Source organism: Pongo abelii, chromosome 2 (assembly GCF_028885655.2).
Source record: "Pongo abelii isolate AG06213 chromosome 2, NHGRI_mPonAbe1-v2.0_pri, whole genome shotgun sequence".
Classification (NCBI taxonomy): domain Eukaryota; kingdom Metazoa; phylum Chordata; class Mammalia; order Primates; family Hominidae; genus Pongo; species Pongo abelii.
Window position 1 is genome coordinate 115,598,187 of NC_085928.1, and position 19,273 is coordinate 115,617,459.

The 19,273-nt window shown below is 40.2% G+C and overlaps 1 protein-coding gene across 3 annotated transcripts in view; it reads left to right on the forward strand.

The window, feature by feature from the left end:
* Window positions 1-19,273, forward strand: part of SCN11A (sodium voltage-gated channel alpha subunit 11) — a 199,528-nt gene that overhangs the window by 136,521 nt on the left and 43,734 nt on the right. For all 3 annotated transcript variants that reach the window (XM_024244941.3, XM_024244942.3, XM_024244939.3), the window contains 7 exons: window positions 298-495; window positions 1,373-1,546; window positions 4,154-4,283; window positions 5,398-5,636; window positions 9,435-9,614; window positions 12,290-12,670; window positions 14,542-14,973. In XM_024244941.3, coding sequence (XP_024100709.3) covers window positions 298-495; window positions 1,373-1,546; window positions 4,154-4,283; window positions 5,398-5,636; window positions 9,435-9,614; window positions 12,290-12,670; window positions 14,542-14,973 — 1,734 coding nt within the window. The remainder of the gene's footprint in view (window positions 1-297; window positions 496-1,372; window positions 1,547-4,153; window positions 4,284-5,397; window positions 5,637-9,434; window positions 9,615-12,289; window positions 12,671-14,541; window positions 14,974-19,273) is intronic.

Sequence of the window (19,273 nt, forward strand, 5' to 3'; positions counted from 1 at the left end):
CTCTCTTGCCACTTTTGTTTTAAAAATGCAGATACTCTTGAGAGAGTTATAGATAGTAAAGTCACTGAAACTTCCATGTGAAGGTGTGGATAGTATCTCCCCACTGAGAGACAGGGCATCAGGAATCCCTGGAGTATTAGGGAAGCTATGGATGATTCTGTGGTCAACTGAGCCCACCAGTGCTGGGGGAAGACCAATTGTCTGCTAGTCTGCTACTGTGTGGTCTTTGCTTGAGGTGATGGTCACTCTCCTGTGGAAGAAGGTTTGAGATTCAAGAACATGCTCTGTCCTTTGCAGACCCTGCGTACTACTGGGCTCTACTCAGTCTTCTTCTTCATCGTGGTCATTTTCCTGGGCTCCTTCTACCTGATTAACTTAACCCTGGCTGTTGTTACCATGGCGTATGAGGAGCAGAACAAGAATGTCACTGCAGAGATAGAGGCCAAGGAAAAGATGTTTCAGGAAGCCCAGCAGCTGTTAAAGGAGGAAAAGGAGGTAGGGACATGGGGTCAGAGAGTGGGATCTGGTTTGGGGAGGGGAAGGGGTCCCCAGAGGCAATGTGACCTGAGACTCAAGGCTGCCACCCTTGGCCTGGTCTCAGCCCTTTCTCTGCTGGTGCTTTTCTGAGAATATAAGTCCCTTGAAGAATGGCTGTGCTGCTATATTTCACAAAATTGTCCAGGCACCAAGCCCTTCAAAACAGGGAATGCTTGGTCATGATGCCTTTTGACCTTCTGAAGTCTAAGCCTTCTAAGACATGCCCCAAATTACTGACTAGACGATACAACATAAGTATACGTAAATCCAGGCTGTGCTCCAGGCTTTCTTGTGGAAATCTGGAGATGTTTGTGTTCGGGGCCTTTGCTTGAGGTGGACTCTAGAACAATGTTCACCTCTCCCTGTCTGCAATCCTTGTCTTATTTATAGGCCATTCTAATAGTTTCCTTGGAATCTTTACATTCTTCCAGCTCAAGTCTCAGATTTTCAGGACAGGGACCATGTTTTATACTCGCACTGATCCTCTATAAGATTTGTCAGAAGGATGCCCATCATAAGTGCTTAACATCTGCACTATCAGGCGTAAGTATTTATTGAATGCCTAGTGCATACTGGACACCGTGCTAAGGGGCAGTGACACAGAGATAGGAAAGAGTCAATGCTGCTTTTGGTGGCTGCAATTTCTGTGCAAAAACAGGACATATTTCCCCAGATAAATAATAACAGAGCTAGCACAGTCCAGGTAGATGATGAGCAATTTAAATCATACAGAGCTACCAGAAGAGAGATTTTCATCACTCTCAGGTCGGGGTCATTTGCAATGTTTCATGAGGACGTGTAATCTGTTCTTTAATTGCTTTTGTTCAATTTGAAGGCTCTGGTTGCCATGGGAATTGACAGAAGTTCACTTACTTCCCTTGAAACATCATATTTTACCCCCAAAAAGAGAAAGCTCTTTGGTAATAAGAAAAGGAAGTCCTTCTTTTTGAGAGAGTCCGGGAAAGACCAGCCTCCAGGGTCAGATTCTGATGAAGATTCCAAAAAAAAGGTAAGTCTTTTCCAGGGAATTAATGATACCATAGTGCTGTCCAGGGGGCCAGGTCCAATTGCCAATCAAATTGAAAGAATTCATTTATTCAGTTACTCATTTATTCATTTATCAATTTGCACATACTTTCATGCATCCATGTGTCTTTTCAATTATCCATTTATTTGTAAACATCAATTTAGAGTGTTTACAGTGTTTACTATCTTCTTGGCACTGGGATAGGTACTAGGGATACATGATTTATACTCTACAGAGTGTACCGCTAATGACGAAGATATACTGATAAGAAGGCAGTTACGAGTCAATGTGATGACTGATGTGCTGATCGCTGTGGGAGAACAGAGGAGGAACTATGTGTCAGTGTGGGCTCCCTCTGAAGCAAACCCAAAGACATTACAATGCAAGTAGAGTATTTGGGAAGTGATCCCAGGAAGCACTGGGAAAGGAGGGAAGAAGTGCTATATGGAATGGAAGGTAACCAATGAAGATGCATTATCAAGCCAGTTACCACTGAAGCCAGGTAGTTGGAGTTTAATCCTTCCGAAGTAAGGGCATCAAAGTGTGTGTGTGTGTATATATATATACACACACACACACACACACATATATATATGTTGGTATATATACCAACTTTGGTCCATCATAGATTAAAGATTGCTGAAGACAGAAGACAATAATTTCCCTCTAATTTCCTACTTGCTGTGTAGTAAGGAAGACGGGATTTGAGTCATCAGAGAAAGTCCTCAAGTAAGGACATGTGGGTGGGAAAACCAACAGCATCCAGAATTCATGGGGCCTGGGGGAAAAGCAGTGGATAAGAAAAGGGTCCCCAGAAGATGCAGTATGTCAGCTGAAAGGATGAATTCACCAGTAAAAGGAAAAAGAGAGCATTACCTGCAGAGAGAACAGAACGTGCAAAAGCCTAGAAGCAAAGGCAAGCAGGAGAACGTGACCCATTAGAAAACTTGCCAGTGTGTGTGTATGCGTGTGCACGCACGCTCATGCATGCACATGTGTGATGAGGCTGGGGGAGGGTGGGTGGCACAAGGCTATAGTGATCAGTGGGGGCTCACAAAAGACCTCGAAAACAAAGCTAGAGAGTTTACCCTTTTCAATGAGGGCTAGGGATAAAGAGCATTGAAAGGTTTATATAAGAGAGGGATATGACTGGATTTATGAAATCCTGGATGCATTGAAGACAGGGGATTGCAGGAGGGCAAGACTGGAGGCAACCAGTTAAGAGGTTGTTGCAGTAACCAAGTAAGAGGTGCCTGTGGCTTAAACCAGGGTTAGGAAAGTGAGGATGAAGAGCAATTAACAGACGACCGTGATCTGCAGAAGATAAAATTTAGCAGTTGAGTTGATGGACAGTGTGGGGATAAGGCCTGGTTTCCGACATGATTAGCTAATTTGATGGAGGGTAATTTATGGAGACAGGAAAGGTACACATTTTGGGAGTGGAAAGATGGCTCATTCAGTTTTGAATGTGCCAATTTCCAGATGCTTATGGGACCTCCAAGCAGGGATGTTGATTAGGCAGCATGATGTGCAGAAATGAAGTTGGTGAGGGGTGGAGGTGGGGGGGAGGGATGGGCAGCAGAAAAAGTTATTCTTATCATTAAGGTGGGGGATGTTCAGACATATTTTAATTTTCCACAGAAAAGTCAGAAGAGAGGAAGATGCTAAAGATACAGGTAAAGATGGCAAGAACCACTTTTCTGAGATAGAGGGAGATGTAGTAGGTAGAAGGTGGATATGTATGCCTGATAATGCAGAAGGGAAAGGGAATCAAGGGGCCTTTGCAGAAGTAGGTAGAAGGATCCCATCCACTGCTATGATCAGTTCTCTGCTGTAGTAATAGGGAGAGATCTCAAAGAAAGACTATCTAGATTGGCTTATCACAAAAGGATAGTTCCCTCTGGGGCCCTGGTCAGTCAGAACCCTTGGAAAATAAGCCACTAGGAAAACCCAAATTTTCTGGATAGCTGGAAGTTTGCACTCTTTAATTCCAGTAACTTTAGAATTGTAGGTAGATGTGAGAGAGTGAGCTAGCCCTTGAGCCCAGCTTGAGAGTGTACTTGAGGTTTAGGATCTAGATTTTGTGATATTTAGTGGGGCTGTTCTTTTTAGTTACTGACCGTTTTAAAAACAGTATAGGCAGTTGTTCACTTCACAACTGGAGCCAGCACTTCACAATCTGGCTCCAGTCCACATTTCTAAATTTATACTCCACTTCTTCCCTTTAAACATTGTTTTCAAATTGGATTTTATATTGCTTTCCTACCCGGAACCATTGCTTACTAGTTTTTGTAAAATTTTGTTTGCTCTTTGTTGGTAGTGAATAAAACACAGAGAAAGTAAAATGTCTGTAGGTAGGACTCTAGAAATGTGCATGCATAGGAAATATGAATGATCAAACCAGATTTCTCTTATTTGTTAAACATGAAATAAGAAAACTGAATATTTGGCATGCTGTAAAGATGAGGTGAGTAGACCTATAGAAAATGTTGAGCACTTTCATTCCATGTAGCATTGGAAAGTAGTTTGTTAAGTTTTGAGGAGAGGCAGCCCCTGTATTTAGAAGGTACCCCATGCCTTCTCTTACAGCCACAGCTCCTAGAGCAAACCAAACGACTGTCCCAGAATCTATCACTGGACCACTTTGATGAGCATGGAGATCCTCTCCAAAGGCAGAGAGCACTGAGTGCTGTCAGCATCCTCACCATCACCATGAAAGGTAAGTTCCACCTCCTAATCCAAGGGAAAGCTTACTTCAATGATGTCCTTCCATTCTTCTTCTTCCCAATCCCCTAGAAGCCCTCTGCAAAGGAGGCTGTTTTGGAACCAACTCACTGTACCATCCTGCAAAGAGTGACTTCCTTTGCCTCTTTGGAGCATGTAAACAAAGTGGCTCACAAGAAGCAGACCTTCCCTGTGGGCCCACTCTAAACTGGCACTTGGGTAGAGATGGAAGCTGGCTAGACTTGAGATGGGACTTCAGACCAAATGCATAAACAGGGCCTCACAACCAGGCCTGGGAGTCACAAGAGATCCAAGTGACAACAATAGTCAGTCAAAGAACAGAAGACTTTGAAGTCTCCAGGAGGTGGCAGTTGTTATTGAAGTTAGAGTCAGAAACCCCACATGGGCAATAGAAGACCTGTGTAGAAAGGCTGGAACCATCTTATGGACCAGATTAATAGCAGGTAACAGGACCCCACCCCAGGGGTTGGTGTTCTGGAGCAGGATTTACTCCCTGCAAGGGGGGGTCAAATACTGGGTCCACTCTAGCACTTTTAAGCCTAACTGCATCATCTTGTTTGCCCTCCATGTGTCCCTGCAGTGGTGCCAGGGAAATCAGTGCTGCCAGGGAAATCAGGGGTGGTCTGAACTCAACTAGTGGATAGAGTCCCTTTTACTGTTTCAGTGCTTATAGATGCCCCTTCCCTTGAGCCCTGGTTTCCCCTTTTGCCTCTGTTACAGCTGACCTTATGGTCTGTCTTGAGTGGATATAACTTGGGCCTGTATCTATCTCTCTCTTGGATTCACAGCTAGCCAATGTTGATTTCCACATCTATATATCTAACAGCAAAGCCCAGCTCCTGGATGCTCAGTAAAAGTGTAAATATTTGCTGGACTTGTCTGTGCCGCATGCTAGTTGTATGTGGAACATTGTCTCTTCTGCACTAGGATTGGTGGAAAAACCTTTCTGGCTACACAAATCAAAACCTTTCACAACTGATCATGTATCAGGAGGCCCTGGGGAAGAGGGAGGAAGGAATGCACTCAGGCAAAGGGCATCTGGGTTGCTTCAGAGCTAACTCCTCAACCTCTCGCTCATTCTCCTCCAGAACAAGAAAAATCACAAGAGCCTTGTCTCCCTTGCGGAGAAAACCTGGCATCCAAGTACCTCGTGTGGAACTGTTGCCCCCAGTGGCTGTGCATTAAGAAGGTCCTGAGAACTGTGATGACTGACCCGTTTACTGAGCTGGCCATCACCATCTGCATCATCATCAACACGGTCTTCTTGGCCATGGAGCATCACAAGATGGAGGCCAGTTTCGAGAAGATGTTGAATATAGGGAATTTGGTAACATTATGCTTTTTAAAAATAAAAAACATATTTCAAACTTTAAAGTATAACTCTTTCAAAGTCTAAATATTTTGTGAATGACCTAACCTAACCTAGGTTTTTGGTCCCCTTCAGTGGAGTGAGGGAAAAGATGGCTGTTACGGTTTTACTTTTACCTGGTTCATTTCAGAAATTGTCCACATGTCCTGAGTTGGCCCTCTGGTATGTTCAGGTATCTCTTTAGCCATTCAGTGGTAAGCCAGATACAAGCAGACATCCTAAAATGTCAGCTCTCTGAGATAATCAAGAAAATGTTAACCATATCCAGAGAACCATGGTAATGACTGCTGTGGTCCCAGTGATATTCATGACATCATTTGTCACAAAATAATGTGACTACTCTTACTAGGTGTTATTCTCCCTGGAAAGATGAATCAGGGCCTGGCAGCTGTGGAACGTTCACTTTTTTGGGAGGGGTTGTTTGGGGGTTGGTCAGGCTGGGGTGGGGTGAATTTCCAGACTTGAGCCTGCTTCAGTATGTTTCTCATTGGATAGATCTAGTCTCAGTTAAACTGGGAAAACTAAGGGGAGCAGACTTTTCAAGGACTGTTCACTTCAGTTTATGGTTCTTGTGGAAGGCATTTTTCTCAAGGAAAAATTAGTCCCTCGAATACCAGAAACAACAAATAATTGCCCATGGGATGATCTACCCTAATTAGCTGATGGGTTAATGAGCTAAAAACCTTACCAGAATGTCTAGCCTTTTCTTCTTAAACTTTTGTTTTATCTTTCTAATTTAAAAAATAACAAATGCTGTTTTATTTTTAAAAAATAAGGAAAAATATAAATAAGGGAAATAGAAGAAATTCATGTCCCATGTACCTACTGACAAAGATGATCATTTTTAGCACTGCAGAATATTTCCAAGCAATATGTAAGCATGTATGTATGTATGTATTTTTATTTAGGTTTTTTTTTCTCTTTTTTTGGCATATTTTTCGTTTGTGATGTCTTTTTACATGTCTTTAAAAAATTTGTTTTACATTGTTAAGAACCCACTGCAGCCTGGCACAGTGGCTCACGCCTGTAATCCCAACACTTTGAGAGGCCGAGGCAGGCAGATCACGAGGTCAGATCAAGACCATCCTGGCTAACACGGTGAAACCCCATCTCTACTAAAAATACAAAAAATTAGCCGGGCATGGTGGCGGGCGCCTGTAGTCCCAACTACTCAGGAGGCTGAGGCTGGAGAATGGTGTGAACCCAGGAGGCGGATCTTGCAGTGAGCCAAGATCGTGCCACTGCACTCCAGCCTGGGTGACAAAGTGAGACTCCATCTCAAAAAAAAAAAAAAAAAAAAGAACCCACTGCACTAGAGACAGGTACCTGTCATCCTCAGTTCCACAACCTCCACAAGGAGCAGTGATACCGTGGAACTGTAGTATAAAACCAGGGTGGTTCTCCTCACAGGCAGTCTGCACATAGCACATAAATTCCTTTCTCCATGCTGCCTTTGGGAATAAATGCCTTGTGGGTGTGAATGGGTTAGACTAGATTCCATGCTGCTTGACAAACCTAACACATAGTTGCTGGTAACAGATCAGGGTCTCCTGGCCATGTATTCAGCTATCCTCTGCTGAGACATCCCAGAAATGAGCTGAAATTGTTTCAGTTGAAGGCAGAAAGCTGTGTCTATAGGGGCATGGTCAGCAGACTCCACCTTTTAGCACCTCCTGGTGGAATGGAGTTACTGAATAATTTCTAGAGAATACTCAAAAACCCAGAGTCATCTCTGTGGACAGGGCTTCCCAATTGCAAAGGTGATCTGTTTTCATCTGCTGGTCCAAATTTAGAAAATGAGAAAAGACCCCATCTCAGATTTCCCACTGACTAGACATCCTGAGTGTGGAGGTGAAGCTACATTTTGCAGTTGGAAACTGAGCGATTGACATTCTTCTTCACTTCCTCCAGAGCAGGAGGAGCCACAGGGCCACAGGGACGTTGCTGTTTTCCAAGTACACAGGCAGCAGCTGCACCCTAGCTCCTAAAAATTGGCAGGAAATATGTAGAACCATACACATAACTTGTGTTTCCATTCCATGGGCCTACTACCTGGACATACAATACCAAAATGGCAGCCACACTATTTACTGCTCCCATGGTAGTAGTGGTGGTGAGAAGCCTTGGAGTCTTGAGTTCCAAGGGGCACATCAAAACTTCCCTCCTCTGATGTATGGGCCAGGATTAAGCCACTCTGTGGAGTTCTGCAGGACTGGACTAGAAAATTAACTCTCTAGGATAGAGATTGCTCTAATCAGAGGGATACACTGAATGCCAAGAAGCCATAAAGAAAAGTTGGATTGAATTGACAAAACTAATGGTCCCAAGGTATCTGGGGATGCTGTAGAGCTTGATGCCTAAAGCCTAAAGGAGATACAAGAAGGAGGAGTGAGTCAAAAGAGGTGGGGACGACTACACAATTATCTAGGACAGGCATCACTGTATGCTTTTAGATACTGGTGGTGACACTGAGCAGGAGTAGAGGGCAGTATTTAAAGGAGGAGTATGAAAATATACTTGAATTTTCTTTGTAACTCTTGATTTATTTTTATTTTTCTACCCTGGATTTATCTTTGCTATCCTTTTGTCTTTAACTTGTGCCATTTTATTTCAGGCATTTTAAAAAATAAATAGTAAATCATTGAATCATTTATAAAAATAGATAATCCATTATTTTTAATAATCAAATTTAGTCATTTATAGGTTCCCCCCAGAATTGTAGTAGACAGTTTTATAACAATCCTTGTAAAGCCTTTAATCCTTTTAATATTACCTTATTATTTTTATATTCTTGATTTTTTCATTTCTGTTTATTTGTGTTTGTATGTGATAAGACTGCGCTATTTGCTGTGAAGAAATTATTTGCTTTATTTTTTGCAAAGATATGGAAGACAGATTTAGTTTTTAATTGGCTACTACATTCAACATTTTTACATATTTCTTAAGCCTGTATTTATCTGATTATTGAAGACAAAGACAAAACTATTTTGCCCATGGAAAATACAAAATTCAGTACTTTTTGTAATTCCTGCCTCTCCTTTTTATTCTTTGATATTTTGTTCTGGAAGTGTGAGCCCTGCATTCTGAATGAGTTTTTAGGATTATATTCTGATTCACTAATTCTCCTTTCAACTGTAACCAATTTAAGGCTTATCCCATATATTGAGTTGCTCAAAGACATTTTTTTTTTTTTTTGCCTCTGGAAGTGTTTTCTAATTCTGTGATCTGTGCCCCTTTTTTGTTTTTATTTTTAATTTTTCTGATCAAGGTGTTGAAATTGAAATTAGGTGGTCAGGTGAACTCCTCCTGGATTCTAGTTTATGGGGGATATTTATCCTTAGTTTTCAGGGCTATTGTTTACATTCCTTCTCTCCCTATTTTAATTGTTTTAATTGGTATTCTAAAGAGAATTCAGAGGAGAAATTGCCTGACACTTTCTGTCACCCTGCCATCTACCAGTAATACCATTTTGCTTTATCTTCAACAGAATGAGAAATAATATTCATTTTCCATTCTGGTGTCTGTGAGCTTGGTTACATTGCTCTGGGCACTATGGAGAGGGATGGAGAGAGGAGCAAAATCATAGTGAGGTTCATGCTACAATAGTAAATGTTTCTATCGCATGGACTTTAGGGTATAGTGTATCAATCATGAGAATACTTTTCATTTCATTGTAACCTCTGTACTTCCCTTGGGCCATTCTTAAAAGTGTATCCCCGCAGCTTCCTTCTCTCATTCTTCTTTGTCCTACTCTAGGTTTTCACTAGCATTTTTATAGCAGAAATGTGCCTAAAAATCATTGCGCTCGATCCCTACCACTACTTTCGCCGAGGCTGGAACATTTTTGACAGCATTGTTGCTCTTCTGAGTTTTGCAGATGTAATGAGCTGTATATTTCAAAAGAGAAGCTGGCCGTTCTTGCGTTCCTTCAGAGTGGTAAGGCACTTTCTTATTTTACTGCCTAAACGTAGCTGCCTAAGTGGAAAAAACATTTTGAGCGAGTTCAATGGTTATCTTGTACTAAACTTCAATTTATCTTACCTTAACCCCAGAACCAAAACTGCACTCCTCTTCCTGCACAGGTCTTTAATCCTTGCAAGTCCCTGGGGGGTCTTCGCTTAACTGAACCCTTATACCCTCAGTCCCTTCCTGCCAGAGATGACCCTTTAGGCAACCGGGTACAAAATTGTGTCTCCCAGTGTGAGGACTCTGCTCCTTGCTCTGTGCACAACCCTTCCAACACTCTTTTTCCCCTTGGAGCTCTGAAGCAATAAATAAATAAATAAGGGAAAATATTCCTATCTCTCAGGTCATATTGGGCTCGCCAAGGGGGGTGAAGACTATAGAATGCCGGGGAGGAGTGCAGGGGAGCTGACGGCAGGTGCTATCTATCTCACAAGTTTCCTTCTCACTGCTGCCAGTGCTACATTCCTGTCCTGTAGTCTTTGCCCACTATCCAGTTTGGAAGCATTCTGGAAACCTTTACAGAGTACCTAATATAAACTGACATGAGGGAAGGCACAAAGATGAGGAAATCACTGTCTTTGAGAAGTTTGCAGCACAGAAGTGATACAAGACTGGGCTACATGCACAGTACAGTGTAACAGAGCCCAGGAAAGGTATAGACAGAGGACTACAGAGAAATCCAATCTGAGAAGGGGAACTAGAAAAACTCCAAGGTGGGATTTTGTCCCCTTTCAAAGATATTTACCTTTTTTTTTTTCAGATAGGATTTTTAAGCCTATAGAGTAAGACACTTCATTCAGTTACCTAAATGTACATTTTATATTTTTTATACTTGGGATATAGCAAGAGGTTACACTGCTCAAAGTCAGGTGTTATTAAGCTTTTCTACTAATGTTTTATTAGCATTCAGGTAAGCAAAACTACATTTGCTTTATCATTGTTTAGGCTTATTACAGCCAGGCTCTAATGCACGGAAATCTGTGGCATTGTCTCTGTATGAGAATGGAACCACAGTTTTTTCCTGGGATGCTCCTAGCTCCCCTTTGAGTAGACAATGACAGTCCTCTTCAAGCAGAAGCCTTACTGACCTGCAATATTTCCATCCCCAAATAGGGGATGTGCTTAACAAAATTGTACTTTGGAGTAAAACTGTCAGTTTATATCAAAAGTTAATATAAGAAACAACCTATAAAACAAGTTGCTATGTTTTCTCTAAGGTTGTTTCCTATAAAGTCTGTGAAGATCTAGGATAAAATTTCTCTTTGGAAAAATTATACAAGTCTTGAATAGCTGGTTGCCTTTTCTCTCCTGACTACAAATGCCATATTACTCTAATCATTCTTATGAGGCTTAGATTCAAACTCGTGGTCTGAATTATATAATGCAGAAGTTAGCAAACTTTTTCTATAAAGGGCCACATGGTAAATGTTTTCAGCCTTACAGGCTGTGTGGTCTGTGTGGCAACCATTAAACTTAGCCATTGTAGCACAAAAGAAGCCATAGACTTTCAAAAACCAATGAGCATGGCTATGTTCCAATAAACTTTATTTATGGATGCTGAAAATTGAACTTCATATGATTTTAATGCATCATGAAATATCCTTTTGATTATTGTTATTTTCTTTTTTGAGACAGAGTTTGGCTCTGTCTCCCAGGCTGGAGTACAGTGGCGTGATCTCAGCTCACTGCAACCTCTGCCTCTCAGGCTCAAGCCATCCTCCCTCCTCAGCCTCCTGAGTAGCTGGGACTACAGACGCACACCACCACGCCTGGCTAAGTTTTGTATTTTTTGTAGAGATGGGGTTTCACCATGTTGCCCAGGCTGGTCTTGAACTCTCCTGTGCTCAAGCGATCACACACCTCAGTCTCCCAAAGTGCTGGGATTACAGATGAGAGCCACTGTGCCTGGCCTGATTATTTTTCAATCATTTAAATGTGGAAAAGTATTCTTGTCTCTGAGCTCATACAAAAATAGGCAATGGACTGGATTTGGCTCTCAGGCCAGAGTTTGCTGACACTTGGTATATTACACAGAATTCTAAAATATTCATTTTATATAATAATTATGTAGCTCAGTCACCATGCTGATCCCAAAGTCCTTATGATTAAAAAACTAAAACAAAACATTTCCTTTTTTTTTTTTTTTTTTTTTTAATGAGATGGAGTCTTGCTCTGTCTCCAGGCTGGAGTGCAATGGCGCAATCTCAGCTCACTGCAACCTCTGACTCCTGGGTTCAAGCGATTCCCCTGCCTCAGCCTCCCGAGTAGCTGGGATTACAGGCATGCGTCACCATGTCCAGCTAATTTTTTTGTATTTTAGTAGAGACGGGGTTTCACCATGTTGGCCAGGATGGTCTCAATCTCCTGACCTTGTGATCCACCCGCCTTGGCCTCCCAAAGTGCTGGGATTACAGGCGTGAGCCACTGTGCCCGGCCAATATTTCCATTTTCAAATAAGAAAGTAGATACAGGTGAGCATTAGATTATGACAGAGATTTGATGGCTATGTTCAGGATGGATTTAACTTTGAAGAGAGTTTTGGATGTCATAAGTTTGGGTATATGTCATTTGCTTTATAGATGAGCAGATGGAGTTTGTCCTTAACTGGTTTTTCTTCCATTTTTGTTTGTTGTCTTTTTCTACAGCTCAGGGTCTTCAAGTTAGCCAAATCCTGGCCAACTTTGAACACACTAATTAAGATAATCGGCAACTCTGTCGGAGCCCTTGGAAGCCTGACTGTGGTCCTGGTCATTGTGATCTTTATTTTCTCAGTAGTTGGCATGCAGCTTTTTGGCCATAGCTTCAATTCCCAAAAGAGTGCTAAACTCTGTAACCTGACAGGCCCGACAGTATCATGTTTACGGCACTGGCACATGGGGGATTTCTGGCACTCCTTCCTAGTGGTATTCCGCATCCTCTGCGGGGAATGGATCGAAAATATGTGGGAATGTATGCAAGAAGCGAATGCATCATCATCATTGTGTGTTATTGTCTTCATATTGATCACGGTGATAGGAAAACTTGTGGTATGTGTCTTAGATTTTTTTTAAAAAAAAAAGATCCTATATGCCTCTCAAATGCATTACTTCATTTGCAAAACTTTACTAGTAAAAATTATTATTCTAAATATAATGCCAAATAAATATTTGAAATATTCATTCAAATTTTGTTTGAGAAAAGTATGATAAGCATGAAAAAAACCTCTTTGACACATATTACTCATTTGACTGATGCCCCCAAATTTATTTTATTCCAGATGATTATTCTGAGACAATACTATTCTCTTCCCCAGTGATTGGCTGAAATAAGAGTTTGTGAGTTAATTTGGTCAATAGGATGTAAAGGGATGTCCACTGGAGAAATTTGGGAACAATCTTTTGTTCTTAAGAAATACGTGTTTTTAAAAAATGATCGTTTTACTTCCTCTGGGCTTTTTTATGACTGTGACCCCTGGAAAAGCCAGATCATGAGCTTGGAGCTGTGGTGGAATTGCCCACAGGAATATGGATCTGACATCCAGGACTGCTGTGCAGTCCTCTCCTGTTTGAACGAATTGAGAGATGGTGTACTTTGTGCAGTTTCTTTAGGTCCCTGTTCCCCTAACTTCAATGAGGTATTGGTGCCTAGCCAGAGGGGTTTAGACCAAACCTGCAAACATTATGCAACCATGAGAAGAGCCAGCCTAAAACAAAGCCAACACTGAGGCAGGTAGAATGAAGAGAGAACAAACCTGTATTCATGTCATAATTGGCCTGCTGTTCTATTTTCGAACTTCTTGTTATGCTACAGTTTTTTGTTGTATAAGCTGGCTTGAGTCTGTTACTTGCAGCTGGAAGCATAGATATTTATGAGGAGGCTAATTAAGTGCACTTCATTGCCTTACTGCACAAGATCTTCAGGATCAAGTTGGGGCTATAGTGCAATATAATTAACTCTCTACACATGATAGCTTTATCCTAAGTACCTAATAAATGGTGTACCTAGACAGTAACTGATACATACAAAAGCTCAGAAGAACAGGGCATCACCAGTGGGAGTGGGAGGAGAGCACTGAGAAAGGATTTGTGGAAGATTACAGAACTTGAGAAGACCACTTATACGGTAAGGAGGACTTAGACAGATAGAGGAGAGCTTAAGCAAAGATCCAGAGGTGGGAATTCTCACAGTGCAGCTGAGGAACTGTGACTAGACCCATTCACACCCACCAGGCACTTCTCTCCAAAGGCTATTGTCGAGCTGAAGAGAGCCACAAACAAAGGAATTTGAGGAGGTAAAGACGATGAATTAGAGAGTGTGTAATTATGAGCAAAGAACCCAGGTAGGAAGCTATTGGGATTATGTGAATTTGAAGTGATATGTGGTTCAATGGAAGAGTTGCATATTTGGTCCAATGCCCTTGGCTTGGCCCCAATACGTTACTAAGGTTAGGGCAACAGGGCCTAAAGAAACTGTAAAGTACATCATCTCACAAATATGCAAATAAGAAAAGACTGTACATTGGGCTTGAATACCAGATTCATATCCTTGTGGGAAATTCCAGCAAAAATCAAAGCTCACTATCCAGCTGTTCCTCAAGAAATGCACTCTTAATTTTGCCATATGGTTATCCCATTCTGTGTTACCCTGGTGAGTGTCTACTCATCCATGTTCTTTATATGTAGGGAAAGTGGACTTGGCTATTTGCACCCTTTAATTTCAATTTTTATTCTGTCTTACTGTTTCTATTTCTTTCTCAATCTTTTATTTATTGGATAGATGAACTTTCTTAGGAGACAGTGGGACATAAAACTCTCATCTGATTCTGTTTTTAGTCTTGGGGAAAAGTTGTCCTGGAAACCCACTATATCTTTTCCTTTGCTAAACTTTCCTTTCTTCTTGCTACCCACCCTATTCCCAGGTGCTCAACCTCTTCATTGCCTTACTGCTCAATTCCTTTAGCAATGAGGAAAGAAATGGAAACTTAGAAGGAGAGGCCAGGAAAACTAAGGTCCAGTTAGCACTGGATCGATTCTGCCAGGCTTTTTGTTTTGTGAGACACACTCTTGAGCATTTCTGTCACAAGTGGTACAGGAAGCAAAACTTACCACAGCAAAAAGAGGTGACAGGAGGCTGTGCTGTACAAAGCAAAGACATCATTCCCCTGGTCACGGAGATGAAAAGGGGCTCAGAGAGCCAGGAGGAGCTTGGTATACTAACCTCTGTACCAAAGACCCTGGGCGTCAGGCATGATTGGACTTGGTTGGCACCACTTGCAGAAGAGGAAGATGATGTTGAATTTTCTGGTGAAGATAATGCACAGCGCATCACACAACCTGAGGCTGAACAACAGGTATGAAGGTTCACACATAGACTTAAAGGTCATACAAAGCTGCAGTTACCACAGGGCACTGGTAGCCTGCCCTTTTCTAGGCACTATGCAAGGATAGTAAGGGTATAAAATGTGGCTGCCCTTTGATACCCATGTGCACATCTCAGGACAGGTTCTTTATTGTGGTCCTGCAGGTGTGGCACAGATAGGAGGTGTCAGAAGAGTTCAGAGCGGAGCAAAATCAGAGCGGGCTGGGATGACAGGGGGAATTCCTTTGGTTGAACTCTACAAGAAGTGTAGAATTTGGACCGGCTGAAAAGTGAGGAAAAGGGGATTGGGAAACAAACTGAATAGCATGTTTTGTTTGTTTGTTGGTTTGTTTGTTTTAGAAAAAAAAGGCAATGCTGGGAACAAACTCAGTTTCTGCAGAGACCAATCTTGTGAGTGAGGAGTGGTGGGAGTTGAGGGCTGTCAGGGAGTGTGAGGGTAATGGATATTGTATTAGTCTGTTCAGGCTGCTATAACAAAATATCATAGACTGGGTAACTTCTAAACAACAGAAATTTATTTCTCGCAGCTCTGAAGCCTGGGAAGTTTCAGATCAAGGCAGTGACAGATTTGATGTCTGAGGAGGGCCTGTTTGCTGACTCATATTTGATAGCTATAAATTTCTCTCTAACCAGTGTTTAGCTGTATCAAATACATTTTGTTTTCATTTTTATTTTCTATATATTTAATTATATTTTATTTTATCTTATTTTCTAATTCTTCTTATGATTTCTTCTTTGACCCACTGCTTATTTAAAAATGTGTTGTTTAATATTTATAAATATCTCAAATTTCTATTAGTTATTAATTTCTAATTTCACTCCATTGTGATCAGAGAACATACTGTGTACAATTTCAGCCCTTTTAAATGTTTGAGGCTTGTTTTGTGGCATAGTGTATTGTCTATCCTAGAAATGTTCCATGTGTACCTGAGAAGAATGTGTATTCTGCCATTTGGAATTAAGTGTTCTATAGATGTCTGCTAGATTTAACTGGCTTATAGTTTTGTTCAAATCTTCCATTTCCCTGTTGATCTTCTATCTAGTTGTTATTCATTCATTTCTGAAAATGAGGTATTGAGATCTCCAATGTTTATTGTTGAATTGTCTGTTTCTTCCAACAGTTACATCAATATTTGGGCTCTTCTGTTAGGTGTGTATATGTTTATAAATGCTATGTCTTCCCAATATTTTGGCTCTTTTATCATTATAAAATGTCCCTCTTTATCTCTAGTAAGTTTTTTGTTTTTAAATCTATTTTGTCTGATGTTAATAGAGTCATCCCAGCTTCTTTTATGGTTGCTGTTTGCATAACATGTCTTTTTCCATCCTTTTATTTTCAATCTATTTATATCTTTGAACCTAAAATGTGTCCTCTGCAGACAGTGTGTAATTGGATCTTGTTTTCTTATCTATTCTGGCAATCTCTGCCTTCTGATTGGATTGGTTAACCCATTCATATTTAATGCTATTGTTAATTCAGTTTATTTGCTTCTTATATTTTCCTCTTTGTCTTCTATATGTCTTTCATATTTTTTCCTTTATTATTTCTCTACTGCTTCATTTGCATTAAGTAAATACTTTCTAGTATAACATTTTAATAACTTTAGTTTTTTCAAAATCTTTTTGAATTATTTCCTTATTTGGGTACTCTAAAATTTGACATATACATCTAACTCATCAGAATCTCAGATTTATATTAATTCCAGTGAGCTATAGAAATATTACTCATATATAGCTATTTCCTCTCTCCTCTTTTTGTATTGTTTTTAATTCTACATATTATATTCATATATGTTAAAACCCAAAAAACATTTTTTTATTATTGCTTAATATAACTAGATGTCTACTAAAGGAGCTGAGAAAATGAAAGAAAATAAGTGTATATTTATAAGATTTATTTTAATAATCTTCTTAGTTACTCTTGGCTGTCTTCATTTGTTCCTGTGAATGTGAATTACCTGCAGGTGTGATTTTCTTACTCCAATGCAACTTTGCTCCCACCCATATCCTTTGTGCTCTTATTAGCAAATATATTTTATTTCTATATGTTACATACCCAGCAACACAATTTTAAACATATTGTTTTACACAATTGCTTTTGAAATCAGCTAAAAGAAGAAAGGAAAAGAAATATATATTTTTTACCATACTTGTGTGTGTGTGTGTGTGTTGAGGGGTGTTGTATTACCATTTAGGGTCACTTGTTTTTAGCCTGGAGGATGTCCTTTAGTATTCTTTATAAGGTAGGCCAACTACCAAAGAACTCTCTGTGTTTATCTGGAAATGTGATTATTTCATCTTCATTTTTGAAAGATAGCCTCACTAGATATAAAAATCTTGGTTCACTGTTGTTTTTTCTTTCAGCACTTTGAATATACCATATCACTGCCTTTTGGTCTCCATTATTTCTAATGCAAGGTCAGTGTTAATTTTATCAATGTCACCTTGTACATGATGAACCACTTTTCTCTTGCTACTTTCAAGATTTTCTCTTTTCTTTGTCTTTCAGCACTTTTACTATGATATGTCTAGGTGTGGATCTCTTTGTGTTTTTTCTACTTGGGGTTTCATTGAGCTTCTTAGATGTGGAGTGCTAGGATTTGAATGTGTCCTCTAAAGTTTATATGTTGGAGAATTAATTCCCAAAGTAACAATGTTGAGAGGTAAGACTTTTAATAGGTGATTAGATTACGAGGGCTCTGGTCTCATGAATGGATTAATGCTGTTATTGTGGGAGTAGTTTAGTTACTGTGGAAGTGGGTTCCTAATAAAAGAATGAGTTTGCTGCCTTCCCTCCTTTCTCTTTCTTGCTGTGTGATGCCTTCTGCCATGTTATGATGCAGCAAGAAGTCCTTCACAAGATACTGGCCTGTTGATCTTGGTCTTCCCAGCCTCCAGAACTGTAGGAAATACATATCTGTTCTTTATAAATTACTAATTTCAGGAATTCTATTATAGCAGCATAAACTGGACTAAGACGTGTAGATTAATGTTTTTTATCAATTTTGAGGAGTCTTCAGCCATTACTTATTTAGGAATTTTTTCTGTTCCTTTCTCTCTCTTTCCTTTCTGGTTGGTGTGCTTAATGGTGCACCACATTTCTCTGAGGCTCTTTTTATTTTTCTTTCTTTTGTTTTCTCTGTGCTCTTTAGATTGCATGGTCTCTGTTGATTCATCTTTAAATTCACTGGTTCTTTCTTCAAATGTACTGTTGGTCTCTCTAGTGACTTTTTCATTTCAGTTATGATAATTTTCAACTCCAAAGTTTCTATTTGGTTCTTTTTAAAATATAATTTCTATTGATATTTTGTATTTGATTGTACATTGTCATAGTATCTTTTATTTCCTTAAGCATTGTACCTTTTAATTCTTTAAATACATTTATAATGGCTTCTTTGCATTCTTTTTCTATTAGCTCTGACATCTTGACCCTTTCATGTGCAGTTTCTGTTACTGACTGTTTTCCCCTGTGTGAGTCACGCTTTCTTGTTTTTTGCACGTTTCATAATTTCTTTTTGTTTTGTTTTGAATTGGACATTTTAAGTAACATATTGTGGAAACTCTATAACTGATCCACTTTTCTCCTCTCTGAAGCTTCTTTATTAAATGGTAATCTGGCTAGACTATTTTAGTGGAATCTGCTCCCTCTCCAACCCATCCCCCTCCATTCACATACAATGTGAAAGCTTTGGTGTCACTCCTAGGAGAGTACATCCTTGGATGTGCACACAGTCAGTCTAGGATGACTGTTGTTTCAGCAAGGCTATCTTTGTCTCCTTCTGCGATCTCTCTGTTAAGCTGTCTGCCTCTTTTGGTATTACACTTCGATTTTAGGCTCAACTAATTGCTAGATAATTGCTCTATTTTCCTTGACAATGCCATGGGGCATACATTGCTCAACTGTCTGATTCAATTAAATTCAGGAAGTGATAGCTTTTAAGCGCAGTCTTTGAGATTTGTTTTGACCCCAGGGGGACTCTCCTTAGCCATCACTTTCCGTAGTTATTTGTGGTAAATTTGCTGACCTATGTTTTAGTTTGTTGCCTTTAATGAAGGAGAGCTACCAGTCTCTTCTTATTTGCTTATGATCAAAATATCCAATATCCATTGTTTTCAAGAGCACTCTTAGACTTTTACTTCCCCACACCACTTTGTTTCAAATAAAGTCAGTTCTATGGAGAGCTTCAGAGCTCTTTTTTCTTATGAATTACCTCCCACTCTGGGAAAACTCTCTTAAGCACAATTCCAGGCACTTGGGCAGGGGCAGTAGC